Here is a 20,129-nt window from a genome sequence, read left to right on the forward strand (position 1 = left end):
CTGAGCTGGGATGGGGTTGGAAGGGACCTCAAGGCTCATCCAGTTCCAACCCACCTTGGGTTGGAAGGGACCTCAAGGCTCATCCAGGTCTAACCCCCCCGGGGCTGGGATGGAGTTGGAAGGGACCTCAAGGCTCATCCAGGTCCAACCCCGCCCTGGGCTGGGCTGGGGTTGGAAGGGACCTCAAGGCTCATCCAGTTCCAACCCACTTTGGGTTGGAAGGGACCTCAAGGCTCATCCAGATCCAACCCCCCCAGGGCTGGGATGGGGTTGGAAGGAACCTCAAGGCTCATCCAGGTCTAATCCCTCCTGGGTTGGGATGGGGTTGAAAGGATCCTCAGGGCTCATCCAGATCAAACCATTCTGGGTTGGAAGGGTCCTCAGGGCTCATACAGTTCCAACCCACCTTGGTTGGAAGGGACCTCAAGGCTCATCCAGTTCCAAACCCACCTGAGTTGGGATGGGGTTGGAAGGGACCTTAAGGCTCATCCAGTTCCAACCCCCCCAGGGCTGGGATGGGGTTGGAAGGGGCCTCAAGGCTCATCCAGGTCTAACCCCTCCGGGGCTGGGATGGGGTTGGAAGGGACCTCTGGAGGGCATTGAGGCCATCCTTGGTTGCTTATCCAGCACAAGGAAGGTCTCCAGTCCTGCTGTCTGCTCTGCTGCTGCATGGGGAGCTGCCAGGCTGCTCAGCACCCCTGGGGGTGCAGCTGGGTCCTTGCAGGCTGGGCCAGATCCTCCCCAGAGGTCAAGCAGCAGCTCTGCAGGGTGCTCAGCCACACAGCAGCAGGAGGGCAGGGGCTGGAGTCACAGAGCTGCCAGGGTTGGAAGGGAGCTCAAGGTTCAGCCAATTCCAACCCCCTGCCATGAGCAGGGACACCAGAGCTGGTTGCTCCAAGCCACATCCAGCCTGGCCTTCAAACCCTCCAGGCATGAGGCTTCCACCACCTCCCTGGGCAACCTGTGCCAGGCTCTCACCACCCTCCTGAGGAAGGTCAGGCAGTTTCCAGCCCTTCTGCCTCCCCCAGCCTGGAGCCTTCATGAGGTCCTTGTGACCCAAGGGCAGGACCCCAACACTTGGCCTCGATGAACCTCCTCCCACGGAGCCAGATCCCTCTGCAGAGCCTCCAGCAGCTCCCTCCACCTCCCACCCAAGATCCACCCAGCCACAGGACCCAACCTGAGTCTTGTTTGGGAGGTGCCCCCAAGCCTCCCCTGAACGCCTCTGCTGCTCCACTGCCTGCAGCACATGGAAATGGGGAGGGGGGAGATGGAGGGGGAGCTTGGGGGGTCTCCCCAGACTGAACCCCACCCAAGCAGAGGACCCAAGAAGAGCAGGAAGCCAACTCCTCCAATAACCACTTTATTTCCAATATATAGTCTGGGATGGGGGGGGGGGGCGGAGGGGGCAGCATCTGAAGCAGGATGAGGAGGGTCTGAGGGGGTGGGGGAGGCTCTGGCTTTGCAGTTCTGCACCTGCCAGCTCCAAGGGCCAAGATGCCAAGGCAGTGAGGGAGGTGGAGGGGGCAAGGGGGGGGGGACATGCAGGAGGGGTTAAAAAGTCAACACTGGTCCAGCATGTTCCCCTGGCTGGGAGGGGGTTGAGGAGGGGGGGAGAAGGTGTTGAGATTTTTGGGGTGGGGGGCTGAGCAAAAAACTGCTTAAAAAATGCTTTAGAAATCCTCTGGAATATGTTACAGGGCAGAGAAGTATTTACAGAGCAGGACCCCCCCCCAAAAAACAGACCCCAAACAACCCCAAAACAAGCCCCAAAACGACCTCAAACCACCGACTTGACAGCAAACCTTTGCAGCAGAACCACAGAGAAACAGTGACAGAACTTTACACCCACCCCACACACACACACACACTCCCCCCCCCCCTCAGCCCCCCACCCCCCAGCAGCCACCCGACCCCCCCCCACCCCACCCCCTGGCATGGCTGTGCCAACCTGGCAAGGCTGGGGATCCCTGTGCCAACTGCCCCCCCGCTCCAAGACGTTGTCTCCCCATCCCTGCACCCCCTTCCTAAAGTGCTTTTGGCTTGGGGGAGGGGGAAGTAGGAAGGGGGGTGGGGTTGAGGAGGGGGCTATGCCATGCCCTGCCCTGCCAGGCAGCATGCCAGGTCCTGAGCTGCTGCCACATCGTGGTTGTAAAGCTTGGGGGCTGGCACTGGCCTCCCCCACCACCACCACCACCCCCACTGCAGGGTGGCCCTTGGTGCCAGCCCCTCCTGTCACCCCATTCCCACCCAGGCCAGGAGACACTCCCCCTCCCCTCCCTGCCCCCCAGTCTGTAGTGCCAAGGGTGACACCAGCTCAGCTGCACCCCAGACCCTGTGGAGCACACCAAGGTCAGTGTGATGCCACCAGGTCCCCCCAGCATGGAACCCAGACCCTGTGGAGCACACCAAGGTCAGTGTGATGCCACCAGGGTCCCCCCAGCATGGAGCTCAGACCCTGTGGAGCACACCAAGGTCCCCAAGGTCCCCCCAGCATGGAGCTCAGACCCTGTGGAGCACACCAAGGTCCCCAAGGTCCCCCCAGCATGGAGCCCAGACCCTGTGGAGCACACCAAGGTCCCAAGGTCCCCCCAGCATGGAGCCCAGACCCTGTGGAGCACACCAAGGTCAGTGTGATGCCACCAGGGTCCCCCCAGCATGGAGCCCAGACCCTGTGGAGCACACCAAGGTCCCCCCAGCATGGAGCCCAGACCCTGTGGAGCACACCAAGGTCCCCCCAGCATGGAGCCCAGACCCTGTGGAGCACACCAAGGTCAGTGTGGTGCCACCAAGGTCCCCCCCAGCATGGAGCCTGGACCCTGTGGAGCACACCAAGGTCCCCAAGGTCCCCCCAGCATGGAGGCCAGACCCTGTGGAGCACACCAAGGTCAGTGTGGTGCCACCAAGGTCCCCCCCAGCATGGAGCCTGGACCCTGTGGAGCACACCAAGGTCAGTGTGGTGCCACTAGGGTCCCCCCAGCATGGAGCCTGGACCCTGTGGAGCACACCAAGATCCCCAAGGTCCCCCCCAGCATGGAGCCCGGACCCTGTGGAGCACACCAAGGTCCCCAAGGTCCCCCCAGCATGGAGCTCAGACCCTGTGGAGCACACCAAGGTCCCCAAGGTCTCCCCAGCATGGAGCTCAGACCCTGTGGAGCACACCAAGGTCCCCAAGGTCCCCCCCAGCATGGAGCCCAGACCCTGTGGAGCACACCAAGGTCCCCCCCAGCATGGAGCCCAGACCCTGTGGAGCACACCAAGGTCCCCCCCAGCATGGAGCCCGGACCCTGTGGAGCACACCAAGGTCAGCACGGTGCCACCAAGGTCCCCAGCGAGGGCAGTGCCCAGGGAAGTGCCTGCACTTCACACCAGTGCCACCACCACCACCACCACCCAGGATGGGGACAGTCCCCCGCTAAAACCCCCCCAAACCCTCCTGGCACAGCCTGGGGGGCCATGGGATGGGGTCAGGGAGCGACCCCCTGCTGGTCCCCGAAGCAAGGGGGCCACAAGGTGGCTTTGTCCCACCCAGGGGCCTCAGGGAGTCGTTAAATAAGAGCAGCTTGCAATTAAATACGGGAAGGAAGGGGGGGGGGGGGGGGGGGGGAGGGGATGTCTTTAAATTAAACCTTGGGGAGGGGGAGAGCCTGGAGGGGGAGGGGATGCACCTCAGGAGGTCAGAGACACTGGGGGAAGCGCAGAGGGGCTGGGGGAGCAGGGCTGCCCGAGGGGCTCTTGGTGCCCATCCGCTCGCTGGCAGCGCCGGGGCTGCGCCGGGCTGGGCGCCTGCGGCCGCGCTTTGGTGGACTCCAAGCTGCTGAGCCCCGAGTCCTTATCCCGGCAGGGTCCTCCCGGCGACGCCTCAAGCCCCCGGGGTTCCTTCCACTCGTTGAAGTTGAGGTCCTTGAGCCCCCCGGGCACCACCACGGTGTGGCGGCGCCAGCTGCTCTTCCTGCGGCGGGTGTCGGGGGAGGGGGCGCGGCGCAGGCGCACCCCCAGGTCGTCGGCCGAGAGCCGCAGGCGCTGCCGCAGCTGCTCCTTCAGCGAGGCTCTCCCCAGGGCCGCCCAACCTTGCTGCTGCTCCTGCTGCTGCTGCTGCTGCTGCTCCTCCTCCGGGGACCCCGAGCTGTCCCGGGGTCTGCCCAGCTTCCTGCGGGCCAGGGGTGTCGCACTGGATCAGGCGGTGGGAGTTGAAGGAGGGCCGGGCGAGGAGCGCCTTGCCATCATCTCCTGGCTCGACGGCGACTCCGACTCCTCCTCTTCCTCCTCCAGCCAGCTGCCCGGGCCGCGGCTGGGCACCTTCCCGGCTCTCCGTGTCCGTCTCCATGTGGCTGAGCTCGCTGCGCTCATCATCAGCTTCCTCCCCGCCCCGGCTCCCGGCCACCGACTGCACCTCGGAGCAGAGGCTGTGGTCCATGGTGGACAAGGTGGAGTAACCGGAGACGATGGAGCGGGCGTCCGGCGCAGGATCCGCCCCGGCGCCGCCCCCGGGCTCCAGGCAGCGCTCCGGGGAGCCCTCCCGCTCCACCCCAGCTGGGTTGGGGACCGCCAGCTCGGCACCGCTGCCGCGGGGGGGTCGGCTGGGTCCCAGTGGGGTGGCCGTGGTCCTTCTGTCCCCCTGCTCCTGGCCGAGGGTGTCCCTGCGCTCCACGTCGTCGTCGGTGCTGCTCCCGACGCCTTCGGCCTCTCTCCTCTTCTTCCTCTTGCGGGCAGCGGCCGAGACGAAGGGGATGGCGAGGAGGTCCCGGTGCGGGGACACCTTCCGCGACGGCCACGTGCCCTGGCGCCAGGGTGACACCGTGGTTAGAAGGGGGAGGGTGGTGACACCAGGGTGGGCTCCATGCCCCAGCCATGCCCTCCCCCTCCCTGCCTCGCTCCCTGCCAGCCCCCGGCCCCGGGCCCCTCCTCACCTTGGGTTTGGCAGCGCCGCTGCGGGTCGAGCCTGCAAAGCAGAGCAGAGAGAGGGCTTCAGAGCCAGGTCCTGGGGGTGGGGAAATGCTGGGGAGGGGGTTTGGGGGGTGGAGCTGGGGGCGGAGGGTGGGAGGGGATGCTGCTCCGTCCCCTCCCAGATCGGGATGGGGACATGCTGGGATGTCAGCCCAGCTGGGCCCTGGCAGGGATGCCAACACCGAGCAGGTTCATGTGCCAGCAGCTGCAGGAGGATGGGGAGGGGGCTCTGGGGATGCACAGGGGTCCCCACACTGCTGCAGAGCATCAAGGTGAGGAGTGGGGGATGAAGGGGACACACACACACACACAGAGGCACACACAGGCAGGACCCCAACCCTCCCACAGCCACGGGGCACGGAGGGGAGCAGGGCTGGGCATGGCACTGCCACATCACCAGGATGGGGCACGGGCACCTGGCTCAATGCCACACCCAGCCTCAGAGCAAGGTCTGGGGTGGGCTGCACCGGTGGGGACTGGGGCAGGCTGTGGGGCTGCCCCAGCTCCTTGGAGTGGGGAAGGGGGGTGGGGGTTAGGGGACAAGGGGGGACATGGCAGGGACAGGCAGCCCTGGCCCCACTGCCATGGGGTGAAGGACAAGACAAGAGCCACCCTCCCCCACCCCACACACAGGGGTTACAGCAGCTGCTGACAACGAGAGAGGGGGAGGCAGAGAGGGGGTGCAGACCCCTACCCTGGGGACCCCCACAGCCCAGTGTCTGAGTGTGCCAGCCCTGGGACAGCCAGCACCCATCCCCCTGGGCTGGGCTGGAAGGGACCTCAAGGATCATCCAGCTCCAACCCCCTGCCGTGGGCAGGGACCCCTTCCACCAGCACAGGCTGCTCAGGGCCTCATCCAGCCTGGCCCTGAACACCTCCAGGGAGGGGACAGCCACAGCCTGTGCCAGGGTCTCCCCACCCTCCCTGGAAAGCCCAGCCCCAGGCACCAGCCTGGCAGAAGCAGAGTTAAAGGATCTGAGGCTCCCTGGAGGTTCAGTGGCCACCTCCTGAGGCCAGGGAGCCTCGGGGACGAGTGGCCAGGCAGGGCAAAGCCCCCTCCCCACCCACCTACCCCCTCTCTGCTCCCCCTCTCTCGTGGTCACCCCGAGGAGTTAGTGTGAGCAATGCACCCAGGATCAAGACTGTACCCGCTCTAGCTCTCCAGGAGGTCCGCTGGAGGAGGAGGAAGAGGAGGAGGAGGAGGAGGAGGAGGAGGAGGAAGAGGACAGCACAGAGAAGTTCAAGGAAAGAAGGTAAGAAATCAGTGGAACATCAAAGTCTCCTCCCTCTCTGGGCTGGCAGCGTGGGCACCTGGGCACGGGTGAGGGCTCCGAGGGCTGCTGGGGCACCGTGGCTGGCACCAGGTTGGCAGAGGGAGGGGGAGAAGCCCCCGGAGAGAGAAGGTGATGTGAAAGGAGAAGGTGGGCAGGGGGCGCTGCTGGCACCCCCAGGAGGGACGGCTCTGCTCTCCGGTGGTGGCACCGGGACGTCCTACTCTGGCACGCTGTGCCACGGTGAGCCAGGCTGGCTGTGGGGTGGGGGGGGTGGAGCCACTGGCATCTAGGGGGTGCCCCGGTGCCGAGGGCAGAGGGGTGGGTGCCAGGGGCACCGCTCCTCACCTGTGGCCTCGCCGGGAGCCGCGGTCCTGCCGATGTTGGGCAGCAGGTACTCGATGTTGGGCACCGACTGAGCCTCCTTCTCATCCACTGGGGTCTGCAGGAGCAGGGCAGGGGGGGGAAGGTGGTCAGGAGGCTGCTGCTGGCACCTTGGCTCCCAGCCAGGGGCTTCTGCAGCCTCCCTGCCCCACAGCAAGACCCCCCCGGGGGCCGGTTGGCCTTGCCCACCCGGTTGGCCGCACTCACCTTCTCCCCCTTGTCCTCCTTGTCACTGAAGAACCACTCTGACTGCAGGGAGAGAGGGCACAAGGGGTTATGGAGGGGCGCTGGGAGCTGGGCAGGACCCTCCCCAGGCTGCAGAGCAGCCCTCCTCCTCCTCCTCCTCCTCACCACCCCGCTGCCAGCCCTGCCACCTACGTGCTGGATGAGGGTCTCCACGATCTTGTAGCGGTCGGGCATGTGCGTCACCATGTCGGTCATGTTGTCCTCTGAGGTCCTCACCAGCGTGGGGCCAAACACCAGGGCCAGGTTTCGGGGTTCCATCTGCAACCAGAGGGCACAGAGCCATGGGAATGGCTTGGCTGGGAAGGGACCCCAAAGACCCTCCAGCTCCAACCCACCCCGGGCAGGGACAGCTCCCCCCCAGAGCAGGCTGCTCAAGGGAGAGTTGGGTCGGTGCTGCCTCTCAGCTGCTCCATCGAGCACCAGCTCACTCCCTTCCCACCTCAGCCCAGGCTGGGGGGTGGGGGGGGGGTGCTCAAGGTGGGGCAGGGGCCTGGGGGAGCCTGGCTGGTGCCCCCAGGGCTGGGGGGCAGTACCTTGTTCTTCTCCGAGTGGTCGGCGATGGTCTTCAGGTGACCCACCAGGAACTTCAGCGTCTCGTAGTAGTGACCTGGCAGGTCCCGGATCTGGGGGGGGGGAGGCAGGCACCAGGGTCACCTCTCTGCTCACCCCCCCCCCACCCATCCCAGCACCCAAGGGTGGGCTTCAGAGCTGTGCCAGCCCAGCCCCTGCCCCAGCTCCCTACCAGCTTCCTCAGCGTCCTCATCCTCTTGCTGGCGTCCTCGATGCGGTTGGCCTCGATGAAGTCGTTGTACTTGTCTGCGGGTGGGAGGTGGAGGTGGGGGTCAGAGATGGGTGCAGGGCAGAGGACCACCCCCCTGGGGCACAGAGACCTCCAGCTGGACCAGCTGGAGATGCTGGGGAGGGGGTTGGGTGCTGGTGTGGTCTCCTAGGGGTGAGGCACAGAGGCGGCCGAGGACAAAAGGATTCAGCCAGGAGGGCTCTGCAGAGACCTCCAGCTGAGGCTTGCTCTGTTGTGGGCTCCTGGAGACCTGTCCCAGACATGGGGATGGGTGGGATGGGCTCTGGAGCTGCTGGGTTTGGATAGGAGGAGCAATTTCTTCCCAGAAAGGGACATCAGGCGCTGGAGGAGGCTGAGCAGGGAGGTGGTGGAGTCCCCACCCCTGGAGGCGCTCCAGAAACCTGTGGCCATGGCACCCGGGGCCAGGGTTTGGTGGCCAGGGTGGGGTTGGGCTGCTGGTTGGCCTTGGAGGACCTCAGAGAGCTTTTCCAACCCAAACAATTCCAGCAGTCTAAGGTCTAAGGCTCTAAGGACCAGGCTGCCCAGGGAGGTGGTGGAGTCCTCACCCCCTGGGAGGTGTTTCAAAGCCTCATGGGCTGGGGGGCTGAGGGCTGGGGGGCTGAGGGCTGGGGTTTGGTGGCAGTGGCTTGGCAGCAGTGCTGGGATTGAGAGCTCCAGGTGAGAGGTTGGACTTGAGCACCCCCAAGGCCTTTTCCCAGCCTCAGCAGTTCTGTGGTCAGCCCAGAGTCAGCCACTGGCCCGTGGCCACCAGCACAGGGTCCCTGGTGGGCACTTTGAGGGGGGGAGTATGCAGGGGGCAGGCCAGGGACTCACCATCAGTGAAGAGAGGCTCAGGCAGCTTCCTGAAGAAGGACTTCAAGAGGCTGCTGATGACGTTCAGATCCTGCCACCTCTGCAGGGCAGAGAAGCAGCTGCTCAGAGAGACCACCCTGGGCAAACCCACCCCCAGCCCCCCCAGCCCGGGGGGGTCCCAGGCCGCCACCAGCAAGGGGGACAGCAGCCAGCACCGTCGTGGCTGTGAGCAGGGCAGGACAGCTGCCCCCACCCTGCTCTGTGGCTCTGCAGCAACGCAGTGAGATGCAAGGGGACAAAGGTGTCGCCAGGTGGTCACCTGCACTGCTGCCACCGACCACTAGGCGGCACTAGGCGGCACTGACACCCCGGGGAAGGTCATGGAGATGGGGATGGAGGCAGGGGTGGGGATGGAGGAAGAGAAGGGGAGGGAGGCAGGGAAGGGGAGGGAGGCAGGGGTGGAGACAGGAATGGAGACAGGGGTGAGGAGGGAGGCAGGGAAGGGGAGGGAGGCAGGGATGGAGACAGGAATGGAGATGGAGGCAGGGAAGAGGATGGAGGCAGGGAAGGGGACAGGAATGGAGATGGAGGCAGGGAAGGGGAGGGAGGCAGGGAAGGGGAGGGAGGCAGGGATGGAGACAGGAATGGAGATGGAGGCAGGGAAGGGGATGGAGGCAGGGAAGGGGATGGAGGCAGGGAAGGGGATGGAGGCAGGGATGGAGACAGGAATGGAGATGGAGGCAGGGATGGAGACAGGAGTGGAGATGGAGGCAGGGAAGAGGATGGAGGCAGGGAAGGGGACAGGAATGGAGATGGAGGCAGGGAAGGGGAGGGAGGCAGGGAAGGGGATGGAGGCAGGGATGGAGACAGGAGTGGAGATGGAGGCAGGGAAGAGGATGGAGGCAGGGAAGGGGAAGGAGGCAGGGAAGGGGAGGGAGGCAGGGATGGAGACAGGAATGAAGATGGAGGCAGGGAAGGGGAGGGAGGCAGGGAAGGGGAGGGAGGCAGGGAAGGGGATCAGGCTGGAGATAGGAATGATGATGGAGATAGGAACGAGGAGGAGATTAGAGGCAGAGATGACGATGGAGAGAGGGATGATGATCGTGAGGGAGACGGGGACGGAACCACAGACCAGGACAACATCCCCAAGAACATCCCAGAGGGCTGGGGCCAGGGCCAGTGAGGTGGCTGGGGCCAGGGCCAGGCTGGCCTCACCTCATCCTGCAGGTTGATCTCGGTGGCTCCCTTGTTGAGCTGCTCCTGCAGGCTGGACACCACGGCGTTGTTGCCGGGCACGCGGTAGATGCCCAGGTACTCCAGCCCCCGGTCCTCCACCACCTTGCAGCAGGCTTCCACGATCAGAGGGACGTTCTGCAGGGACAGGCAGGGGGGTGAGGGAGGCGCCAGGGCCGCGCAGGGCGCCCCCCAGGGGCTGGCACTGCCGCTGTGGCCGTACCTTGTTGTCCGGGGCGGGCTGGCACTCCTCCAGCCTGACGCCAAAGGCCCTGGGGGCAGATTTCTTGTTCTTCTTCATGATGTTGATGCCCCAAGGGGTTTTTTGGGAGCTGCTTTCATCTGGGGAGGAGGAAAAAAAGCCCCACAGGGTTGCTTGCTTGTCAGCTGGGACCAATGGGAAGAGTATCCCTGCTGCCCCAGGGGGGACAAGGAGGATGGGCAGCTCTGGGGTGGGCAGCGAGGAGAGTGAGGCCAGCAGGCTGAGGGAGGCTCTGCTGCCCCTCAGCTCAGCCCTGGGGAGGGCACAGCTGCAGGGCTGGGACCAGCTCTGGGCTCCCCAGCTCAAGGAGGACCTCAGGGACTCGCTGGGGAGGGCACAGCTGCAGGGCTGGGACCAGCTCTGGGCTCCCCAGCTCAAGGAGGACCTCAGGGACCTGCTGGAGAGGGCACAGCAAAGGGCTGCAGAGATGCTGAGGGGCCTGGAACAGCTCTGAGGGGAGGAGAGGCTGAGTGTGGAGAAGAGCAGCCTGGGGGGGGACCTGATCAATGCTGATCAATACCTGAAGGGTGGGGGGCAGGAGGCTGGGGCCAGGCTGTTGGCAGCAGTGCCCAGTGCCAGGCCAAGGGGCAGTGGGCACAAAGTGGCACAGGAGAAGCTCCACCTGAACATGAGGAGGAACTTCCTGAGCTGGAGGCTGCTGGAGGCCTGGAGCAGGCTGCCCAGGGGGGTGCTGGAGCCTCCAGCTCTGCAGAGAGCTTCCAACCCCCCCTGGATGTGCTCCTGAGTGACCTTCCCTGGGTGGCTGTGCCTGGGCAGGGGGCTTGGGCTGGCTGCTCTCCAGAGGGTCCCTTCCAGCCCCTAGGTGCCCCCAGGCCGCGGGGCTGGCACCTACCTTTCGTGACAGCCACATCCTGCCGGGGTGCCCTGGGTGTGCTGCTTCCACTCTGCTTCAGGAACTCTGCTCTGATGCCCAGCCCACGAGAGCCCTTGGGCGAGGAGTCTGGCTTGGCACCCGCGGGGCTGCCAAGAGAGCAGGGGAGGGGTGGGCTCAGCTTGGTGGTGATGGTGGTGGAGGGCAACACCTCCCAGCAACACGCTGGCATCTCTCTCTCTCTCTCTCTCCAGCTACCTGGCATCCATGCCCATGCCCACGGGGCTGCACCCGCGCTGGATAAAGCACTGAGCTGCCTTAACCCTTTGCTGGGTGCCAGTCAGGTTGGCACCAGGCCCTGCTGGCACCCGGAGCAAAGCGGGGGTGCTGCCGGCATCCCCCTCCCCAGCACTGCCCAGCGCTGCCCAGCTGGGGCTGGCAGCACCACCCCGCTCTGGGAGGCACTGGCTTGGCTCCATCACTTTGCTCTGGAGGTGAGCACAGGTCTGGGGGGGGGCCGGTGCCCACCGTGCCCGGGGTCCGTACCTCACTTTCCGATAGTCGTTTAACTTCTTGTTGATTAGAGCCTGGCTGGCAAACCCGGGGTCCTGGGGAGGCAGAGACAAGAGGGGAAGGGAGAGCTTGAGCAGCACATCCCCCCCGGGCACACCAGCGCTCTGCCGGGCACCGCGAAGCGCCAGGCGGGACCAGGCCAAGGGCAGGGCCCAGCGCCCTCCGCCCCGCCGCGGGCTCCGGCGTCCAAGCTGGCAGCAGAGGCTCAAGGCCCTCCCTGGCACACTCGCGCCTCTGGCAGCCCCTGCCAGGGCACACAGGTCTCCAACGACATGTACCCATCCATCAGGATGGGTCCTCTGCCCGGCTCTGCCAGCTGGCTCCACGTGCTCCAGCCTGGCAGCATGCTGCCTGCACTGGTGCTGCCAGCCTTGCCAAGCTCCCTGTGCCACAGAGAGACAGAGACCGCCCCGAGCTCAACGCCCCCTCCAGGGCTGGAGCCTGCCACCACCTTGGCACGATCACTGCCACCACCTTGGCACGATCGCTGCCACCGAGCGAGGCCACCCTGGCACCCTGGGCAGATGGCACACAGCCAGCCCAGCGCTGGCACCTCCTGCCCCACAGATCCTCTGCTTGGAGCCCACGGCCCCAGGGAGCAGCTCTGCCCATCTCAGACCCGAGCAACTCATTGCACAGACCACAGCTGCCCAGCCAGGGCTCAGCACCAACCTGGCACCAACCCTGGCATCACCGCACGGGCACCGTGCCCTGAGGCAGGCAAGGAGCTCCCTGCCAAACCTCTCTCCACCAACAGAGACACAAAACTCACCATGGCAGAGCCACCACACAACCAAGTGCCACCAGCGGTTCCAGCACTGCCTGGCATGGAGCCGCAGTGCCAGGCAGCCTGGCACACGCTGCCCTGGCCAAGGCTGGCCAAACCATGACCTTCTTGGACACCACAAGGGTTGACCAAACCCCACTCTTGACCACCACAATGCCCCTGGCTGGCCAAGGTTGGCCGAACTCCACTCTCCTTGACCACCATGGCTGGCCAAGGCTGACCAGACCCCACTTCTGACCACCACAGGTGGCCAAAGATGACCAAACCCCACTCCTCTTGACCACCACTAGGCCTCTGGCTGGCCAAGGATGACCAAACCCCACTCCTCTTGACCACCATGACTGGCCAAGCTTGGCCAAACCCCACTCCTGACTACCACAGGTAGCCAAGGATGTCCAAACCCCACTCCTGACCACCACAGGTAGCCAAGGATGTCCAAACCCCACTCTTCTTGACCACCATGGCTGGCCAAGGATGACCAAACCCCACTCCTGACCACCACAGGTGGCCAAGGCTGACCAAACCCCACTCCTGACCACCACAGGTGGCCAAGGCTGACCAAACCCCACTCCTGACCACCACAGGTGGCCAAGGCTGACCAAACCCCACTCCTGACCACCACAGGTGGCCAAGGCTGACCAAACCCCACTCCTGACCACCACAGGTAGCCAAGGCTGACCAAACCCCACTCCTGACCATCACAGGTAGCCAAGGATGTCCAAACCCCACTCCTGACCACCACAGCTGGCCAAGGATGTCCAAACCCCACTCCTGACCACCACAGCTGGCCAAGGATGTCCAAACCCCACTCCTGACCACCACAGCTGGCCAAGGATGTCCAAACCCCACTCCTGACCACCACAGCTGGCCAAGGATGTCCAAACCCCACTCCTGACCACCATAGCTGGCCAAGGCTGACCAAACCCCACTCCTGACCACCACAGCTGGCCAAGGCTGACCAAACCCCACTCCTGACCACCACAGGTAGCCAAGGATGTCCAAACCCCACTCTTCTTGACCACCACAGCTGGCCAAGCTTGGCCAAACCACGCTTTTCTTGACCACCACAATGCCCCTGACCAGCCAAGGCTGACCCAGCCCCACTCTTCTCGACCACCAGGACGCCCTCCAGCCCCGGTGCCCCCCTGGGAGCACCCAGCCGGGGGAGCGTCCAGCCCCGCGCTCGGCCCCGGCCTTAAAGGGGGGAAGCAGCTCAAAGGCAGCGGAGGTGGAAGAGAGCTGGAGGCAGGTTGCTTTGCTTGCTGGCTTGGGCTGGGCTGGGTTTTGGTTTGTGGTTTTGGTTTTTTAGCGCCGGGGAAGAGAGCCAGGGGCGGGCGGGCAGGCAGGAGGAGGAGCCCCATGGTGGCTCTCACCTCGCCCTCCGCCTTGCTGTGCTCCCTGATGGCTTTGATCCAGGCCAGCATATCCTCCCGATCCTCTGCCTGAAAGAGATATTCACAGAAGTCAGCGGTCGTCAGGCGGAAGACGTGCTTCCTCTTGGTGTCGCTGTAGGAGATGTCCACCAGGCTGGCTCGGATGCTGATCGGAGGCTCCTCCTCACCTGGGGCCGGGGCGCAGGGGGCAGCCTCCCGCCGGTCCTTGCTCAGGTAGAGCGAGGGAGCGCGCAGCACGGCGAAGACGCGCTTCCACTGCCGGATGCCTCCGCCGACCTTCTGCAGGGGAGGAGGGAGAAGAGGCCGTGGGGGATGGAGGGACCCAAGGGCCGGCGGGGGTTGGTTTCATGCCTGCCCCATCGCCCCCCTGCCCCGCGGTCCCCGGCAGCCTGGCTTGCACCAGGAACAGTGTGGCCAGCAGGGGAGGGGAAGTCCCTTCTGGCCCTGTGCTCAGCGCTGGTTAGGACACACCTTGAGGACTTGTGTCCAGCTCTGGGCTGCCCTGATGGCCAAGAAAGCCAAAGGGCATCCTGGAGGGGGGCATCCTGGAGGGGGGCATCCTGAAGAGTGTGGCCAGCAGGCTGAGGGAGGTTCTCCTGCCCCTCAGCTCAGCCCTGGTGAGCTTAAGAAGGGCACTGAGACACTTGAACGTGTCCAGAGAAGGGCAAGGAGGCTGGGGAGGGGTCTGGAGCACAAAGCTGGGGAGGGGTCTGGAGCACAAGGCTGGGGAGGGGTCTGGAGCACAAAGCTGGGGAGGGGTCTGGAGCACAAGGCTGGGGAGGGGTCTGGAGCACAAGGCTGGGGAGGGGTCTGGGGCACAGCCCTGCGAGGAGAGGCTGAGGGAGCTGGGGTTGTTCAGCCTGGAGAAGAGGCTGGAGTGAGGTGTGGGTTGGTCTCGTCTCTCTAGTCTCAGGTGACAGGAGGAGAGGAAATGGCCTGAAACGGTGCCAGGGGAGGGTTAGGTTGGACATGAGGACCAAATCCTGTCCTGTCAGAGTGGTCAGGGACTGGCACAGGCTGCCCAGGGGGGTGGTGGAGTCCCCACCCCTGGAGCTGCTGCGGCAACCTGTGGCCATGGCGCTTGGGGCCCGGCTTTGGTGGCCATGGCGGTGTTGGGTTGAAGGTTGGGCTTGGATGAAGGCTTTTCCAACCCAAAGAGAATTCTGTTGTGAGGCCAAGCATGGGGGGGGGGGGGCTGGGTCAGGCCTTGAGGGGGGACCCCTGCCTACCTTCCCCTTTTTGGTGAGGATCTGCTTGCAGTGGAGCCATCCCTCCTTCCTCACGGCGCTCAGCGGTACGTCCGAGAGGTCGGAGGTTGAGTGCCGTTTGGAGTGGGCATCTTCAGACGTGCCAAGGCTGTCCAGAGACTGGGGAGGGGAGCAGGGAACACCCTTGGGGTGATGCCCTGGGCACCAGTGCCCCAGCCAAGCAGAGCAACCCCGGGCAACCCTCCTACAGAGGTCCCCAGGGCGAAGGGCGCCGGCAGCGCCCAAGCCAGCAGCCACCACTCACCCCGTCGGTGAAGAAGCTCCTCAGCATGCGGAGGCTGGGCACCCGGCTGGGCATCCTCCTGGTGGGGAGGGGGAGGAAGAGCAGCCCCCTGTGAGTGGGGTGGCAGGGAGGAGCCACCCAGAAGCAGGGAGGTGCTCAAGGAAGCTGTGGCCGTGGCGCTTGGGGGCAGGGCTGGATGGCCGGCGGACGGCTGACGGTTGGATGTGGACGACCTTGGGGGAGCTTTTCCAGCCCAACCCAACCCCATGTGGGAATTCTATGGCTGGGAGCAGGGGGGGGGTTGGGAGCAGGGGGGGTTAGGGGTGGAGGAGGGAGGTCCAAGCCTACCTGAGGAGCTTCCCCTCATCCCGAAAGGCGTTCAGACCATCGTCGCAGGACTTGGAGCGCTCGGTGGTGATGGCCAGGAGGTAGGAGGAGCGGCGACCAGCCTTGATGCTGCCTGCCGGGGGGGGAAGGAGGTTGTGGTTTCCCCCTCCCCGTGCTGCTGCCCACTGGGGACCCCTCTGTCCCGAGCTCCCACCCCCCAGCACTCACTGCAGTCCTGGGAGTAGTGGCGGCTGAGGGCGAAGGCGAAGGTGGGCGAGGAGGGGCTGGTGGCCACGGCGGGAGCTGAGTTCATGGCACTGGAGACCACGGAGGAGGCAGGGACGTGCTTGGCCTTCAGGTCGATGCTGGGGCTGGTGGGTTCGTCTGTGAGAGGGGTGGGCAGTGTTGCAGGGCTGGGGGTCAGGGGATGGGGCGGGGGAAGCCCACGCTGGGGTCTCCCAGTGCTTCTTAAGAGAGGTGGGGAGGTGGCAGGGGGCTGGGGTGGGCTGGGGGATGTGCTTCCACTGCCAGTAAAACCAGGAGGCACTGGAGCAACCAGCCCCTCTTGCAGAGCAACCCTGCAGACCCCCAGCCCATCTCTTCCCATCCTATTCCATCCCATTCTATCCCATCCTATCCTATCCTATCCTATCCTATCCTATCCTATCCTATCCTATCCTATCCTATCCTATCCCATCCCATCCCATCCTATCCTATCTCACCCCCATCTCCATCCCATCCTATCCTATCCCATCCCCATCTCCATCCCATCCTATCCCAATCCACCTCATCTTCATCCCATCCCAACCCCATCCCATCCCCTCCATCCCCATCCAGCCCTGGGGTCCCTCCCCAGGCACAGGCACAGGGCAGAGCTGGCAGCTCTCCCAGACCCATTTGGGTGCCCAGGGGCAGAGGTGGCCAAGCAGGGAGCCCCCAAGTGAGATAGGGCGCAGCAGGCCACATCCCTGTGCCCACTTAGGAGCAGAGCAGGAGCATGCAGGGCTCCAGCTCACACCCATCCGTGCCCAGTAAGAGCTGCCAGGGTCTGGGCAGAGGATGCAGGGCAACAGGGGGAGGGATGAGCCCAAATTCCAGCACCACATCCCCCACTCCTGCAGCCCTGTGTGGGGACAACACGCTCAGAGGGACTGCTGGGCACAGTGGGGTGATGGACAAACAGGAGTGCTGGGCACCGTGGGGCACTGGGCACCGTGGGGCACTGGGCACTGTGGGGTGCTAGGCACAGTGAGCACTGCTGGTGTCTCCCCTTCCCATCCCTGCCCTGGCCCCATAAGGCTGCTCTGAGGCCACACACTGTGCCCTGCCCTCCCCAAAACCTGCCTTCCCCGGCATGGCAGGAGCCAACCCCCCCTCTCCCGGAGCTGCCCCCAGCCCCTCTGACTCACCGATGAAGGGGATGGAGGCCAGCGAGTCCTCGGGGGCTGCCAGCGGTGCCAGCCGCCAGCCCTGCCGCTCGGCCCCCGGCTTCTCCCCTTTGCCAGCCGCCAGCGGAGGGCCACCGACGTCCGCCTCCTTCACCCCCTCGGGGAAGACAAAGTTCATCTGCCGCAGGGGAACCGGCACCTTGCGCCCCGTGGGCGGCTTCTGCCTCAGCACCACCTCCTCCCTCCGCTCCTCCGGCGGCTCCGGGCCCCTGCTGCCCTCCGGCGCGCTGCGAGCCGGCGAGGGACCGCTGCTGGCGGCGGCGGCGGTGCTGGCGGGGGGTGGGAGGGTGGGGACCCCCCTTTCCGGAAGCGACGTGGGGGTCCTCTGGGAGATGTTGAAGGTGGGCAGGCCACCAAAAGCGGGGTCACGGAAGGAGAGGGCGTGCAGGAGCCCGGTGCGGCGCTGGAAGGAAGGGCTGTAGCTGCGGTACCCGATGTAACCCGACTCGTCCTGCAGGTTGGGCTGCGAGGGATGCTTCTGCACCGGCTCCCTCGACGAGGAGGAGGAGGAGGAAGAGGAAGGCGCAAAGGAGCCGTGCGGGATGGGTTGTCCGACGACGCCGGCAGCGGAGGTGGCGGGGGCCCGGCAGCCCCTGGCCGGGGAGAGGTGAGAGGACAGCAGAGCGCTGGGCTCCAGCGCCTCCATGGAGCGGCCGTACCTGCCCAGGTAGTGGTCGGAGCGGGCACGGGGTGGCCAGCCCTCCCGGGAGGGCTGCAGGAGGGTATCGTGGGATGCGCTGTGGGGCCAGCCCCGGCGGGTCACTGCTGAGCCCCCTCCCAGCCTGTCCTGCGAGACGCTGCGGTACCGGGGGGGCAGGGCGCGCCGCCGCTCCTCCGACGAGCTCCGCCGGGGCTCCTGGCTGGAAAACCAGCGGGACAGAGCCTGCTGGCACTCCTGACGGCCGGGCACACGCTGGGGGCTAGTCCCTGCCAGCCCCCCGACGCCCTCTTTGAAGCCGCAGTGAGTCCGGTGCTCCGGGAGGTGCTTGGGGACGCCGTAGGAGGTGCCGGGGGGGATCCCGTAGCGGTCGGGCTTGGAGGATGTGACGGCGGCGGAGCAGCTGGGGCGGGAGGAGCCCGCGGGGTGCCCGTGGTGGGCAGCGGGGCGTGGGGGGGGGACCCCCGGGCTGTGCTTCGTGGGGGCGATGTGCGGGGCTGCCGCCCGGCTCGCTGCGGGCGCTGGGGGCTGCGGCTGTGCCGAGCGGGGAGGAGGAGCCGCCGGCGGCCGGGCGGTGGGCACGGGGGTCCGGCGGCTGGCCCGGGGGGGACTCGGTGCCCCGTGCCTGGAAGGGGTAGGTCTTCCGTGGGTAGCAGATGGGAGGGGGCTCCGGGATGCTCTGTGCCCCGCCGGAGTAGGGCTCATTGCCCTTCAGGTAGGCATCCTGTGAGTATGCCTGGGGGGACACACAGGGGGTCAGCATGGTGGGGCCTGGGGATGCTGCCCCCCTGTTCCCACCGCAGGGATCCCAGCATGGTGGGGTTGGAAGAGATCACCCAGTCCAACCCCCACCCCTGCCCCCGCAGGGCACCCCCAGCAGCTTGCCCAGGGGCACAATGCCCAGGGGGGGTTGGGAGCTCTCCACACCCTCTCTGGGCAGCCTGCTCCAGGCCTCCAGCAGCCTCACACCAAACAACTTTCTCCTCCTGCTCAGATGGAGCCTCCTGGGCTCCACTTTGTGCCTCTTGTGCCCCCCTGAGCAAAGCCTGGCCCCAGCCTCTTGCCCCCCAGTCCTCAGCTCTTGCAGATCCCCTCTGGAGCTGCTCTGCTCCAAGCTCAACACCCCCAGGGCTTGTCCCCACCTACACCCAAGGATGCTTCCCCAAAAAACCCCAAGGGATGCATCTCTCACCCCTCCTGCCTTGAACCCCCCTGGGAACTCCATTTCTGTACCCATTGCTCCTCCTGGGATGCTGGCAGGGACCTTGTCCCCAAGTGTCCCCAAAGGGCACTTGGCCACCCCAGCCCAAGACATGGGACGAGTGTGGGCAGAGACAGAGCAGCCCCTGGGGTTTGGTGGGACAGGAGCATTGGCATGGCCTGGGAAAGCCACACCAGGGCCCCTGAGCCTGGTCCCTGGCACCCCCCCAGCACTCACCAGCTGGAGGATGTCCTCATCCTTGGGCATGATGGAGAGCTCCAGCACATCATCACTGCAGGGAGAAGGCACAAGGGGTCAGGCCAGCCAGGGTTGGTCCCCATCTGGCCCCTACCAGCCCACCCTCATGCTTGGCCAGGTCCCCCCCAAGGGTCTGAATGTCCCCATCCCCACATAAAGGTCACAGCATGGCACTGCCTGGCCCTGTGCCCCTCCCGCCATTGACTCGTGGCTCCTAACAGCCCAGGGGACACCCAAGGGGGGACAGTGCCCGCTGTGATGTGTCCCCTTCACCTCACCCCCCCCCAGCCCCAGGAGAGGGACTCACCTGTTCTGGATCAGGGCAATGACCTGGGAGTAGGTTTTGCCAATGATGCTCTCCCCATTCACCTTGACCAGCCGGTCCCCTGGGGGAGAGCAGAGTGTCACCAGTGGCTGTGGAGATGGTGGCACTTGGCTGGCCCCAGGGGCACCCACGCAGGCTTTGAGCAGGACCAGAGATGGCTTTCTAGCAGCAAAGCCATGCCCTGTGTGGCAAGGGGATCTGTGGGGACCCCAAAGCCAGCCCAAGCCATGGAGATCCCAAAGCCAGCCCAAGCCATGGAGATCCCAAAGCCTGCTTAAGCCATGGAGATCCCAAAGCCTACTTAAGCCATGGAGATCCCAAAGCCAACCTAAGCCATGGAGATCCCAAAGCCTACTTAAGCCATGGAGATCCCAAAGCCAACCTAAGCCATGGAGATCCCAAAGTGACCCTAAGCCATGGAGATCCCAAAGCCAACCTAAGCCATGGAGATCCCAAAGCCTACTTAAGCCATGGAGATCCCAAAGCCAGCCTAAGCCATGGAGATCCCAAAGCCAACCTAAGCCATGGAGATCCCAAAGTGAACCTAAGCCATGGAGATCCCAAAGCCTGCCCAAGCCATGGAGATCCCAAAGCCAACCTAAGCCATGGAGATCCCAAAGCCTGCTTAAGCCATGGAGATCCCAAAGCCTGCTTAAGCCATGGAGATCCCAAAGCCAACCTAAGCCATGGAGATCCCAAAGCCAGCCCAAGCCATGGAGATCCCAAAGCCAGCCCAAGCCATGGAGATCCCAACACTGCTCTGAGCCTCTCAGGCCAGGGCCAAGAGAGCAGAGCCTGGGAGCAAGGAGGAGCCAGGAGGGAGAGAAAGAAAGGACTGCGGGGGGGGGGTGGGGGGAAGAGCAGAGCAAGCAGGAAAGGC

The 20,129-nt window shown here is 65.2% G+C and overlaps 1 protein-coding gene across 1 annotated transcript in view; it reads right to left on the reverse strand.

The window, feature by feature from the left end:
* Nucleotides 1-1,935: 1,935 nt before the first annotated feature.
* ARHGAP23 (Rho GTPase activating protein 23) overlaps nt 1,936-20,129 on the reverse strand; it is a 28,762-nt gene continuing 10,568 nt past the window's right edge. The window contains 22 exon segments of the mRNA XM_068170405.1: nt 1,936-4,161; nt 4,163-4,780; nt 4,911-4,942; nt 6,567-6,660; nt 6,810-6,851; nt 6,981-7,106; nt 7,382-7,471; nt 7,591-7,664; nt 8,482-8,560; nt 9,676-9,831; nt 9,917-10,035; nt 10,809-10,936; nt 11,334-11,395; nt 13,521-13,820; nt 14,771-14,908; nt 15,054-15,111; nt 15,381-15,492; nt 15,588-15,743; nt 16,769-17,924; nt 17,926-18,201; nt 18,904-18,958; nt 19,232-19,310. Of these exon segments, the coding sequence (XP_068026506.1) occupies nt 3,670-4,161; nt 4,163-4,780; nt 4,911-4,942; nt 6,567-6,660; nt 6,810-6,851; nt 6,981-7,106; nt 7,382-7,471; nt 7,591-7,664; nt 8,482-8,560; nt 9,676-9,831; nt 9,917-10,035; nt 10,809-10,936; nt 11,334-11,395; nt 13,521-13,820; nt 14,771-14,908; nt 15,054-15,111; nt 15,381-15,492; nt 15,588-15,743; nt 16,769-17,924; nt 17,926-18,201; nt 18,904-18,958; nt 19,232-19,310 (4,442 nt within the window). The 3' untranslated portion in view covers nt 1,936-3,669.

Source organism: Melanerpes formicivorus, unplaced genomic scaffold (genome assembly GCF_026170545.1).
Source record: "Melanerpes formicivorus ecotype bairdi unplaced genomic scaffold, bMelFor1.0.p_v2 SCAF_376, whole genome shotgun sequence".
Classification (NCBI taxonomy): domain Eukaryota; kingdom Metazoa; phylum Chordata; class Aves; order Piciformes; family Picidae; genus Melanerpes; species Melanerpes formicivorus.